This window comes from Onychostoma macrolepis, chromosome 08 (assembly GCF_012432095.1).
Source record: "Onychostoma macrolepis isolate SWU-2019 chromosome 08, ASM1243209v1, whole genome shotgun sequence".
NCBI lineage: Eukaryota > Metazoa > Chordata > Actinopteri > Cypriniformes > Cyprinidae > Onychostoma > Onychostoma macrolepis.
The window spans coordinates 13,068,641-13,082,818 of record NC_081162.1 but is presented as its reverse complement, the minus strand read 5'-3'; the positions used below and the strand labels follow the sequence as shown (position 1 = coordinate 13,082,818).

The following is a 14,178-nucleotide window of genomic DNA, read 5'->3' as shown; positions in this document are numbered from 1 at the left end:
TTTTTTTTTCTTCATTTCGCTGAAGTCATCAAAAAGTGAAAGTAAATTAGTGGGGTTTTCTCCAAATTTCAGATATTTGTATGCAGCCTCTGAGTAAACTGAAGTCTTCTACATCTTTTTTTAGAGAACTTCGATGACTTTTGATGAAAAGCAAGAGTGAGAGCATTCGTCCGTAATGTAATCCACAGTCAATGCTCTCAACCGTGCTTTTTAAAGACAAAGCTCCAGATGACACGTCTCACGTCCTCACGTCAGACATGTGCATTGTATCACACTAGATTATCTGGTGTGTTGTAGGCATGCATAATGTATTGCATCTGTTTCCTGAGTACCCACTACATGCATTGAAAGAGATCTCTTTCTGTGAAAGCTCACTTGTTTTTCCATGCATTTCAATATCTGCTTCTGTTAAGTGCCTATGCCTTTATATCACAGCATCCCTTTATTCTCACAGTCACATAATTCCAGGCAAAGACAGAAATTCTGAAATTGCCATTGCATGACAATATGAATTTAATGAGAGAAAAAGCTTAATGAGAAAAACAACTTTAATCTCTACTGGAATGCACACATCTCAATATATATATAGGCTAAATATACATATATATATGTGTGTGTGTGTGTGTGTGTATATATTAGGGCTGGACCAGAATATTCGATTATTCGAATATTAATTTGGTAGGTTGGCGTTCGATTTTCAATTTTGAGATTCGAATATTCTTTCTTTCTTTCTTTTTTAACCCCTGGCATCCGCTGTGAAACGTTCTCATTCGCGCTTGAATATGAATCGCCCCTGAGTGAATGTCATGAATGTCATGATTCAGTTCATCTGGAAGAGAAGACCAAAATGCAGAAGACCTCAGCTGTGTACCAGAATAGTGTACATAAGAAAAAAAAACCTTTCTTAACTACATTAGTGACTGAAAAGTATGGGCATGTTCTACATATTCTAAGGCGCATTAATAGTAATGAAGATGTTCCTTGACATAATTGTCTTTGCTGCAGAATTAGAAACTGCTGTTTAACATGCTTAAATATGAAATTCTTGTCCTTTGAAGTGTTAGTCTACTGTTGTAACTGAGCTGGATGACTATATCACTCCTGACAGCTTGCGTGGGTTAGCAGGTCAGCCATGTGTTTAGTAAACAGCCATGTCTAGATGTGAATGCTGTAACCTAACCATGAAGGGATTCTTACTTGAATAAGGTCACATTTGGACTTGTCATCATATTAAATACAGCCTTGAACGCATTTAATTACAGTCTAAGCTCATTACAAAGTCTGTAACGGCACTTATAGCCACACAGTGATGACTCAGTAATTATGCAAACACTTTCAAATAGCCAAACCACGTATAAAGGGTATGTTTGGACACTTGCTGTGCATTTTATCTATCAAAGGGGCAACAGAAGGCAAACAACCCACAAGTTGCCCTCTACTGTGTGAAGTACGTCATGATACACTCCTACAATACAATGGAATTAAATCACATTATGAGCACTCATATGGGATTACATATGGATTACTCAAGAAAATGTGCAGTGGATTCAAGTCGTCAATTTATAGACAGGCATCTCTGTGGGAAGTTTCATTTGCATAGTTCCAGGCTGAGGCAGTGTCTCACTGGAGATTCTGTTTTAAAGCTTCATTTTCCATTTTACTACATATATTTAGAAGAAAGGGAGGTGATTTTATTATTTTGTGTCTGTGTGTGTGTGTGTGAGAGAGAGAGAGTCAAAGAAGAACATTTATATCTGTCTGGCTCATTTCAGTATCTTTTTACTTGAATATTTTGAAATTTGTTCAAAATTGAACTCATCACATGCTGCGTTTTTCATTCCATAGAGTACCATCATAATTACAATGCCTCCTAGCAAATCATGCGGATTTACTGGGTTTGTGGGTGTACATACATATTTCATGTTATATGTGTGCGTACATCTGTGTGCCTGTATATATGACCTTAGGTCAGCATTTAACTGGAAGCAAAGTGGAAGGTCGTAGCCTTTCGAAAGCAAGCCAACATGGCGTAGTAAAGACCTCTGAATCCTATTTCTGAAGTAGATATGATATTTAAGAAAGTTTTGGGTTGATTTTAGTTTTTTGTTTTGATCCCAAAGTTTTTTCAGTCCAAAAAGGAGTCATACAGAAAGTCGTGACAATGTGTCCTCACACCATTGTAGTGTAAAAAATATGACAGCCAGATATGATATGACAAGATAAAAAAAAAAAAGTGGCCACTTTTAGAGAATGTTTGGGTGGATAAGGGATCATGGAAAGTTGTGTGTTTGTGTGTAGCATTCTGGCTCTTCTGACACATTTATCAGACAACAGCATTTCTAAAGCACTTTCTCTCATTCTGACATGCATCGTGAACACCTCCGTCCATTCGGGGTTCTCCACGCTTCACTTGGCACAAAGCCATTTATTTATATCAAAATGAAATTTGAAGCATCAGATAAAGCATTTAAAACGGTGAGCTGTAGTAATACACATGTATTTTGATTGGGAAAACATTTTTGCATTCATGTTTCTACTCTGTTTGTATTCATATGGAAATATGCTATCGAGTAGTTCACACCAAGAGCTATAACAAAAAAGATAGTTGTAAAAATCGTTCTCAAAATTAAAGAATAGCAGAATCCACACCACAACTATAATGATATATAATGATATATGAAGACACAGAGAAACGATATCGTTTGAATTGCTTTCAGAACAATTTTTTTCCAGCTGATGAACGATAAAAATATTGACAGCCAATCAGAATCAATCCTGCTGTCACAAGCTCGAGAATTTAAAGAGGTAGACGACCATGTGCTGAGAATTAACAGACAATATCGTCCGCTGGAGTGGACGCTAATATAGTTATCTTTATAGTTATCGTTCTTATAGCCCTTAATCCTTTCTTAAACCGTCTTTGTGAATAGTGTTTCAGTTAAAACATATCCTAAATACATCTGTGCGTACATCTGTGTGCCTGTATATATGACCTTAGGTCAGCATTTAACTGGAAGCAAAGTGGAAGGTTGTAGCCTTTCGAAAGCAAGCCAAAATTTACATGGCGTAGTAAAGACTTCTGTATCCTATTTCTGAAGTAGATATGATATTTAAGAAAGTTTTGGTTTGATTTAGTTTTTTGTTTTGAGCCCAAAGTTTAGTTTTTTTCAGCCCAAAAAGGAGTCATACAGAAAGTCGTGACAATGTGTCCTCACACCATTGTAGTGTAAAATATTTGATATGACAAGATAAAAAAATATATATATAGGCCTTATAGGCCTTAATCCTTTCTTAAACAGTCTTTGTGACTAGTGTTTCAGTTAAAACATATCCTAAAATATTATATATATATAACAATATCATATACTGTATATTAATAAAAGTCTATATATAAAGTTTTTTTTCTTTTTCTTCTTTTTTTTTGTAGTGAAAAGAAAGCCAGTGGGGTAAAAATAAATATTGCTGGAAAACAATAAAAAAATCAAATAAAATCCTGTTTGATTAGCAAGTACCGCTGTAGGCAAGATGCCGTTGAGATGGTACATGTTGGCAAGTTTTCTCTGAAAATATTGTTCCATTGGGGGGCGTAAGCTGTCCCTCTTTGCCCCTTTATCTTCTACCCCTGTGAGTATATGTTTCTTGCACCATATGCCTGAACCCAGCATGCTAGCTTTGCTATCTCGTAAGCTGTGACTAAAGAGATGTGTTCAGAGGTACACCTTGTGGTTTATTTACTTTTATTTTGATGATTTACAACGTTGAAAGTTCCAGAGTGGCTGCGTGCTGCGATAGCGCCTCGGCACTCAGGGTCGTGCTTCAGAGCGTTAAACTGTATGCAAATTGATGGAAATATTTGCCAGCGAGCCTCATAATGGGATAGTTGATGGCTTAAATAAATAGCAGTCATATACTGTACACACGCACATATATATATATATATATACACACACTCAAACCTGGCAGGTCTGGTGTGGTGAAAGGGAAATAAAGGTGACATGCTGCAAGGAGGCGCGCTCCAGCGAAACGAGTAACATGTTTTTCCTTAAGTTATTTATCGCCAGAGTGCTTTTGGAAAGAAAGAAAATAAATAAATAAAACTAACAGCACTCATCAGAAGCTACAATCTCCAGCTCTCAAGGTGCTGCAGAGATTTAAGGCTTTACAAGGTAGCAATGTATAAACCTTTGAATGTTCAGCACCAGTGGTTTCAAAGGGCTTATTTGAAGTTGCTTTAACTGCTGAGAAACGACGAACTGGAGAGGTAAATTTTCAGGTGGCTCTGAAGAAGACCGAGTTTTCAAAACAGGAGAGGAAAAAATAAAAAATAAAAGAATTTTTAACAACCTTATTTCACCCTTTTTTTCAAGAACATTTCAGACCAAAGACGTTTTTGTCTTTTGAACTTTTTTGTTGTGTATAAACCATGAAAAGACTACAGAGATTTACATCTTATCAACAACAACATAAATCTGGGGCTGCTAATTTGGTAAAATGTTTTTTTTTTTCTCTCTCTTCTCAATTAAAGATCATGTGTGTAGTTTCTGTGGTACAAGCAAGATTAAACAAAACTGCAAAAACAAAACAAAAAATCAAGTCTTTATTAACATTAGCTTTTATTTTTAAATTTTGCATTTTAATTTTAGTTTCAGTTGTAATAATTTGAATTGCTCATTTTTATTTTCTATATTTCTATATACAGGTGCATCTCAATAAATTAGAATGTCATGGAAAAGTTCATTTATTTCAGTAATTTAACTCAAATTGTGAAACTCGTGTATTAAAGGGGTCATATAATGCCATTTTTGTACAAGCTAATATGATTCTTTAGGGTCTAAATTGAAAGTTTGTAATATACTTTAATTAAAAATTCTCATTAGTATTGTAAGAAAACACTCATTTTGCCTGCTCAAAAACAGCTCTGTTTTCAGCACACCGTTTTAGTGCGTGTGTTTTTAAATGCTAATGAGCTTTGCTCGCCCGCCCTCTGTCCTGTGGGGCGTTTTGACCTAACACACGTGGAGTGTTGCCTTGACAACAGTTGAGGGTATATTTTGAAGAATGGCAGCGGGAGTCTCTGAGGATACTGTGCAACCGTATCAATTCGAACCGGAGTCGGACCCGGAACAGGATGACGGCCCCGAAGAAGTTCGACAATTAAGGCTCGAACGGGACGTTTCTGAATGGTTGGTTAACGTAATGTCACTTTTATCTATTTTTGTGTGTACTGTCAGGTAGAGTAGTGAGATACGAACGCTATGTGTTTACTGATACGTTAGTTCATTGACAGATTGATGTTACAGCTAATGATCATGAAAAATAAATTCGGTAAATGTAGGCTTGTCAGTGATGCGTAACGTTATCTATGCAGTGTTAGGTACAACTCTCAGGGCGGAAACCATTAATTTTCATGCAGTTATAACTGTTTTTTATTTATTAAAATTTTTTACATTACTTCTTAACAGACACCGTTATAAACCATCTACAAAAGTAAGCTTAGTGTAGTGTTATCATGTTAACTTTAATACCTGCGTACACAGTTTGTAATAACACAATAACCATAACGTTTTGTTCATTATAAACGTGGGATTATTAATTATATTGAGAACATCGTAAATAGAAAACATGCATGTACCCTGAATGTAAACATTAGCCACATACATCGTGAAGCGTGCTAGCGATTTGCAAAGATTAATATAAAGATGAATATAAAGGTTAATTAAACGTTACACTCACTTCTTCTGGAGGTTCAGCAGGAACACGAATAGTTGGTACCGATTCTTTTTTCAGGAGCAGCTTCTTAGCAAAACCAGCTTTATACTGACCTTCATTTATAAAGCAGTCTGGTGAAAAATGATTCGCGCAAACATGAAAACATTGACGTTGCTCGTGGGGAATATTCCCTTCAAAAGCAAAACTCAGCCACTGTGTCTTCAGCGGTTCGGACTTAGGAACATCAAAATGACTGCTGTGTTCATTATTGCACCCGAGAACAGAACACCACAATCGCTTAGACGCCATTCTGCTCATAGACAGCTCCAGCGTATATCAACAATGACGCGGACTATGATTGACAGCTCGCTCACGAGCAAGGCGGGTCTGTGTTGAAACACTGCTGTCAATCAACCATCGTGGGAGGGGCGTCCGACCGTGTGGCGTCACACGGTCGAACGGCTTGATTTGAGACAGGGTAAAACAAATAAGGAGATTAAAAAAAAAACACTGGATGGATTTTTATCATTTTATGATGGTTGTGTACAGGCACTGCTAACACACATTTCAGTACAATCAACTTGTAAAAGTGCATGTACCATTATATGACCCCTTTAAATAAATTCAGTGCACACAGACTGAAGTAGTTTAAGTCTTTGGTTCTTTTAATTGTGATGATTTTGGCTCACATTTAACAAAAACCCACCAATTCACTATCTCAACAAATTAGAATACTTCATAAGACCAATAAAAAAACATTTTTAGTGAATTGTTGGCCTTCTGGAAAGTATGTTGATTTACTGTATATGTACTCAGTACTTGGCAGGGGCTCCTTTTGATTTAATTACTGCCTCAATTCAGCGTGGCATGGAGGTGATCAGTTTGTGGCACTGCTGAGGTGGTATGGAAGCCCAGGTTTCCTTGACAGTGGCCTTCAGCTCATCTGCATTGTTGGGTCTGGTGTCTCTCATCTTCCTCTTGACAATACCTCATAGATTCTCTGTGGGGTTCAGGTCTGATGAGTTTGCTGGCCAATCAAGCACAGTAACACCATGGTCATTGAACCAGCTTTTGGTACCTTTGGCAGTGTGGGCAGGTGCCAAGTCCTGCTGGAAAATGAAATCAGCATCTCCATAAAGCTTGTCAACAGAAGGAAGCATGAAGTGCTCTAAAATTTCCTGGTAGATGGCTGTGTTGACTGTGGACTTCAGAAAACACAGTGGAGCAACACCAGCAGATGACATGGCAGCCCAAATCATCACAGACTGTGGAAACTTCACACTGGACTTCAAGCAACATGGATTCTGTGCCTCTCCACTCTTCCTTCAGACTCTGGGACCTTGATTTCCAAATGAAATGCAAAATTTACTTTCATCTGAAAAGAGGACTTTGGACCACTGAGCAACAGTCCAGTTCTTTTTCTCCACAGCCCAGTTAAGATGCTTCTGACGTTGTCTCTGCTTCAGAAGTGGCTTGATACAGCACTCTGCAAACAGCCACACCTTTCAGTAATGACCTTCTGTGACTTACCCTCTTTGTGGAGGGTGTTAATGTTCATCTTCTGGATCATTGCCAAGTCAGCAGTCTTCTCCATTATTGTGGTCTCAAAGAACAAGAGATACCCAGAATTCATACTGTAGGGATGGTCATTTATTGAAACTCAAATGTAAATATTCTAATATTTTGAGATACTGATTTTTGACTTTCATGAGCTGTAAGCTCTAATCATCAAAATTAAAACAAAAAAACTTTAAATTTTTTTTTACTTTACATGCAATGAATCTAAAATATATGAAAGTTTCATTTTTTGAAATTACTTAAAAGAAAAAAATTACTTTTTCACAACATTCTAATTTATTGAGATGCACCTGTATAGGTAATTAGTTATTTTAATACTTTCCAATGCAATATTTACCATTTTCATAAGTTTTTCATTCAATAGTTATACTTTATTTCAGTTTATTTTTAATTTCTGAAAGCAATTTTTGAATAATTTTGGTTTTAATTTAACAATATCAGCACTTCCAGGAGCATTTTCTTAACATGTAATAATATTAATGATGTAGTGATTATATATGAATTCATCCAATGATTAATGTTCGTATGCTTATTGTGATCATAACATCTTAATACTAGGATATGTTCAGTGTTAAGAAGTAAAAGTCAGCAGGCAAGTGCTTCGTATCCCATCAGTCAAGATGTTTGAAAAGAAACCCTGTGACCTTCTTGGCCTTCTTCAACCTCTCTAGTAGAGTGTGTTGACGAGATGTGTATGCACTCATCCTCAGCTATATTTACAAGGCTTCTAACAGCCATGAAGGGCTCTTGACTGTTTCATGGCAACTTGTGCCACTTGGGAATCCACTTAATTCGGAGTGTCCTGGTTGCTCAGGTCCTGCTACTGGGAATCAGAGTCCAAGCACACACCAAAGTTATTTGTCACTTTAAACATCTACAATACCTTGAACATATGACATTTTCATGCAATTTCAGTTGAATAACAAACTAAACGTAGTTAACTTAAATATAAAACTTGTATATAACTTAAATATAGAACAGTAAAAAAAAAAAAATCTTTCATGCACAAACATCTCAGTCACTACCAAGAGTCACATTCCTTCTTTACAAGCTTTTTTGTCTCTGTCATCCACGCATTGTCTCTGTTTCTGTCTCTCAGTAGGTGCTAGCTCACAGCGAGGGGTTGAGAGGAGTGTGTAGCCCCTGGCCTGCTGCTGAATCAAAAGCAAGCAGTGAGAAACCTACTGGAAATGGGGCTTGCTGATTTGATGTGCGTGGCAGGGTGGCTTTGAACCCCAGTTGCTGGGTGTGCAGATAAAAGCTACATTACCGTCCTGCTCATTTTCTAAAGATCAACATCCTGCAGCCACAGAGAATGGTGTGCAATCAGCCCGCGCTAAAGCACCGACATGCCTCGATTCTATACTCATTGCCAATCATATCTGATAACAGTAGCCTGTTCTCTGGCAGCCCTACCTCCTATTAATGTTCTGCTTACTGCCGGTCACATTTCACCGCAGATCATTACCAGTGCAGGACTGAACATTTTTCATCAACATGGCCTATGGCAGGGATTCCTAAACTTTTTAACCGCTTTGACCTAAAATATTTACTTTAAAAAAATCCCCTAAGGTTTTCAGTTAATATTTCAATAATTCAGCATCACATGTGGATGTGCAAGGCCCCAATGTAGGTTAGTGTTCATAAGACATGCATGCAGACAAATAAAAAATGTCATCTTCATTTATTTAATTATTTATTTAATTATCCTCCTTATGATTTAATTAGTCAGCTTTTCATCAACTTATGAACCCTCTGCTGTTCCCTCGCAAACCTGTTATACAACTTATTATATAATAAAATTTATTGAAAAGTTTGCTCTGGTACAAGCATCATTGGAGGTATAATTTTAAAAAGTCGTTTGTAACAGTCAGTTGTATACTTCTCATTGAGACCAAAACGATTTTAAAAATAAGGCTTCAAAGTTTATCAAATTAATAATAAAGATTATCACAAAGGCGAAATGAACTATTTAGCACGCTGACTACTGGACTTTATTTAGATCTGCTTTTCCCACATCCTTGTTGTGTACATGAATGCCAATCAGAACTGTTTAATTTAGGTTATAATTTAATGCATTTGTTAATTTAATTACATTTTATAATTTATATATTATAATCAGTGATTACAACTAGTCCAAATCAGCATCTAATTCCCAAATTATTTAAGTTTCATGTTTTAAGCTTTGGTTTGCAGTGGCACTGAATAAATGTCACCTGACATTCTAAAAGAAGCTTTAGAATCCAAATGAAATACAATTTGGAATTATTTTATAGTTGTAATATGATACTGCATGCTTATAATGTAGATGGTGGAACACCCAATAAACACTGCAATTGACTGACCTGAGAAATAGAGAACGCTATGATCAACAGGATGTTGACATGGTGTAAATGGAGGTTTATTCTGCTTTGTTGATTATAACGAGAGTTCAGAAGTCAGGGCTCAATAGTTGCTCTATGAACTTACAGCGTCAGTGATAATGCCATTCACATTGCTTGCTTTTGGTGTATGATTTATTCAATAAGAGGGCCAATGTGAAATTGACTGTTTAGGCACTGTTTTGATTTGCAGTTGCATAAAATGGCAAAAGTAATTCAGGATCACAGTTTTCAACTTGTTTTAGATGTGGCCAGAGAATACAACATGCAGTTTTTCTTTATTTCTGTTATAACTGTACAGTCCTACTCTGAGTCAATCTAGTATTTGTATTTGAAATAGTCATATAATCAAGCTCTGCTATGCTGCATCGTGAACAGAAACACATTTTTGGGTTTGTATCTTTACACACCAGCACATAATCTCTTGGGCGGTTGGTTGTAGTTGACTTTTCCAGCTGGCTTCAGCTCATAGTATTATTTTAGCATAAAATGTTCTGATTAATCCTTAACAGCACAGTATTTTTGACACTTTTGCTTTTCCCTTTCTGCAGCTTAGCATTGCTCACATATCCATACAAGTGTGAGATTGGGCTCTTTATAACTTTTAGATTCTTATTTTTTATATATCATTACAGTAATATTTCCCTAAGCGGTAACTCCAAACTTCAAATTGAGAGGGCCTCCTGTAGCTGTGTTCTGTCTAATTTATATAAAGTTTCAAACTCATTATTTTGTACATTCTTTTGCTTTAGCAGGCTCCAGGCCAGAGTTTCTGCACCAGTATGAGACCTCAACTAATTTTTTTTTTTCTTCTAAACTATAGTTAGAGTTTATAGAGTTCCCTCAATGAATTCCTAATTTGCTGCTTATTAATAGTTAGTAACAGTAGTTGTTAAGTTTAGGAGTTGGGTAGGATTAGAGATGTAGAATAAGGCATTAATATGTGCTTAATTACTACTAATAAATAGCTAATATTCTAGTAATATGCATGCTAATAAGCAGCTAGTTAAGAGACCCTAAAATAAAGTGTTACCAAAAATTCTGCCTGAAGGATGCATGTACTTTTTATGTAAAGACTAAAATCTCATAGACTTTTAAGTGTGTGCTGTCTGATACCAGGCTGCCAAGCCACAAAAAGCGTTTGTCAACTGTAAATATTTTCTATATATTATGTTGTTTTATAGTGTCATTGAGTTCCTTGAAAGGGCTGATAAATAAAATATATATTTTATGATGATGATTCATAGGTGTTCATTCTGTGGTTAACAAAACACATACATATGGTACATTTGGACAATGGACATCTTGCAGAATGCCACTCTTGACCAAAAAGATCATATGTAGAAGGCCGAGCTCAAATTTATTTGGATATACCTGTGGATCTCTGGAAGAATGTTTTATGGAGTGATGTGACCAAATTGGAACTTTTTGGACTCTCAGATCAGTGGTATGTCTGGTGATTTAGAAAAAGGCATAGCTTATGAGCAGATGGACACTATCTCCATGGTCAAACGTGGAGGTGGACCTGTCTTGTTATGGGGGTGTTTTGCTGTTACATGAAGTGGAAATCTTGACTGTATGAAGGACTTCATGGAGTCTTTGAAGTATCAGGCCATTTTGGCAAAGATTGTGATGCCTTCGGTGCAGAAACTGAAGCTTGATGATCAATGGACTTTCCTGCAGGACATCCATCCCAGAGTATACATCCAAATCTACTGAAGTTTGGTTCAGGGATCAGTCATGAAATGTTCTTGAATGGCCTGTTCAGTCTTCAAATTTAAATCTCACTGAAAATATTTGGTAGAATTTAAATAAAATAGTGACAACATAAAAAAAAGAAAAAAAGAAAAAAGGATTATCAGTAATCTGGAAGCTTTTTCAAGTGAGGAATTGGCAACGATTGCAGTAAAGAGGTGACAGAAGCTTCTAAGCACTTACAGGCAGTGTTTAATAAAGTGTAAAAGATTCTGCACAAAATGTGACTTTTAGGGGTTGAATAATTTTGTACATGAATGTTTAGAGCCAATAATATTTATTTACTTTATCCATTTTCAACAACTTTACATTCTCAGACTCACTCAAGTGTGTATTAATAAACTTTCTATAGTAGTTTACTGATGTCTTTGTTGAATTGTTTTCATAAAACTTTGATTGATAGACAGACAGAGAGAGAGATTTAGTGATTTATTCTTAGCGAATTACTGGTATATAGTCGGCTGAAAGAAGCTTGTTGAGTATTCACTGACATTTGCTTAAACTGAAGTCCAAAATCTCTGAGGTTTACATAGCAGATGAAGGAAGGAAGCAGTGCCCTTTAAATAGGACACTCCCTAACCTTAAATTCTGATAACCCAAGAATTTTGATTATTAAAAAAAAAAAAAAAAAAAAAATGAGTGGGCCAACTTGCTCTCGTGGAGTTGTTTGCTGAAATTAAAATTGCAAAAAAGTTTGTGTGGAGCAGAGAGTACACAGCCTGCGGGACGTATGTATGTGAGTCATCTAAAAACTTTCTTTAATAAGACAGCTCATCTCAGCGGACCCCCTACAGAAATAGAGTTGTCAGATACCTTATTGAGTGCTGAAATGCTTGGCACTTACCACACAAGGCTGGAATGATACGGGAAGCCACGAGGATAGATGGGACTAATTTTTTTAACAGTTTTCAGTGTTGCTGCAAGCCTTGAATTGTGCAGATCCATCATTATTGTGGTGTGCGGTACTTTTAGAGGAGCTGCTGTTTTTTCTAGCTGGTGAATTAGCAGGGATCTGAAATGCAGAATAAACAGACGTGCTTTTGCTCTAACTGTGGGGACTGGGGAAATGTAGATTTGACATTACAATTGATGGCCTTTTTTGTCTGACTCAAATGGAGTTTTTTCCATCGTTAAAGTCTCAGTTGTTTGGATCTTGCACACTCGGATACCTCCATTTGTTTCCAGTCTGTCAGAGTACTGCACTACTAAAGATGAAGCCCTTTTTATTCAAACTACATAGAGAAATATAACGATGCATTTAACAATACAAATAGCTGGGGACAACCATGACATATTATTTATTATTATTTCACTGAGGAGATGCTCACAGTCTTTACAATGCAAAAAAAAAAAAATTTAATTAAATAAAAATAATAATAATCAGTGTCCTGTTTGTCCTGTTTTACAGGGGGACAAAATCTAAATGTCCTAAATGTTTATATGAATATTTCTGATATATTTTCTGTGTATACTGTGTATATAGAGAGTGAGAGCACAGAGAACATGGATATGGTTGTAATACAGATTATGTATGATGTCTTATCAAATTTTAAACATTTGGACATATTAAATATATATTATCTCATTAAATATACAAACATAATTAGAGAATATATCTTGAATTAAGTTTTGAATCATAATTTACTTCAAATTTTGACTCTTTTGATCCATCATTTGATGAACTAAACTAGATTTGGCTGCCAGATTGGTCTTTATTTAAAAGATATTTTGAAAGCTCACATGTCTGATGTAATTTCAAAGATGGCACAATCATCAGCCTTTTTTGTTTGCTCTTTTCTCCTGTTTCTCTACAGGTGGTGAGGTGCCCTACACGACTTTGGCTACAAGGATGATGATGGGGGTTTGGTGGCTCTTTGCTCTGATAGTCATATCCTCCTACACGGCAAATCTGGCTGCTTTCCTCACCATCTCCCGCATAGAGAACTCCATTCAGTGAGTGCACACATTTATTCAAAGTGTCACTCTTGCAGCTAGCATCAAACACTGTAATCATCCGCACAATAACAAAACAACAAACAACTTTCTTTAGCTTTCCATCTTCATCTCAGTTAAATATGTTGTTGTGTAGTTTAAGCATCATCACTAACAAAGACAGGATTTTCTGGCTTTTATTGTGTTTGGATAGGAATGGTATTAATTGAGCAGCATTCTTCCAGTGAAAATGTCCTGTTCTTTTTCTGCTACAAAAATGTGTCTAATGTAGTCCAGACACAAACGGGGTTTCAGGTTTCATGGTGCTCCTGCTTAGGGATGTGCGCTACGACTAATTTGACAGTCGTTTAAACGGAAGTTTTGTATCCGACTAGTCGACTAGTCTAAAAGCTAGAAACTCCCCAAAAAATGGCAAAGGAAAAAAAACTGTGCGTGTATAACAGCCTACACTTGAAATACTTAATCTTTGCATCACACGGTCAAATCCCTCAATGAAATCTGCTAAAAACAGGTCACGATTATGCCGTATGCTTGCCTCACGTTATCATCATTTAATTTTAGGCGGTCGTTAAACAGAAAATAAGGAAGAGCATAACTCAACATAAACCAGTGCATAGCTTATTTATTCAGATCAGCTGGAGAAATGCAGAAATGGAAAATAGACTGACAGAATTATTCATTTTCATATAACGTTAGCCAACATATTAAAACACAAGTAAAAAATTTTAAAAAAGGAACGTTTATCAAGGAATAGCATTAAAACGGCTTTTAAAATTGGCTATATTGTCTAAAAACAAAACAA

At 36.2% G+C, this 14,178-nt stretch overlaps 1 protein-coding gene across 7 annotated transcripts in view; it reads left to right on the top strand.

Moving 5' to 3' along the window:
- The window catches only part of grid2 (glutamate receptor, ionotropic, delta 2), a 419,312-nt gene that overhangs the window by 354,639 nt on the left and 50,495 nt on the right, over positions 1 to 14,178 (top strand). For all 7 annotated transcript variants that reach the window (XR_009272479.1, XM_058784731.1, XM_058784732.1 and 4 more), the window contains one exon: positions 13,238 to 13,376. Coding sequence is in view for 6 of the 7 variants with exons in the window: in XM_058784731.1 (XP_058640714.1) it covers positions 13,238 to 13,376 (139 nt within the window). In the remaining variant the exon portion in view is untranslated. The remainder of the gene's footprint in view (positions 1 to 13,237; positions 13,377 to 14,178) is intronic.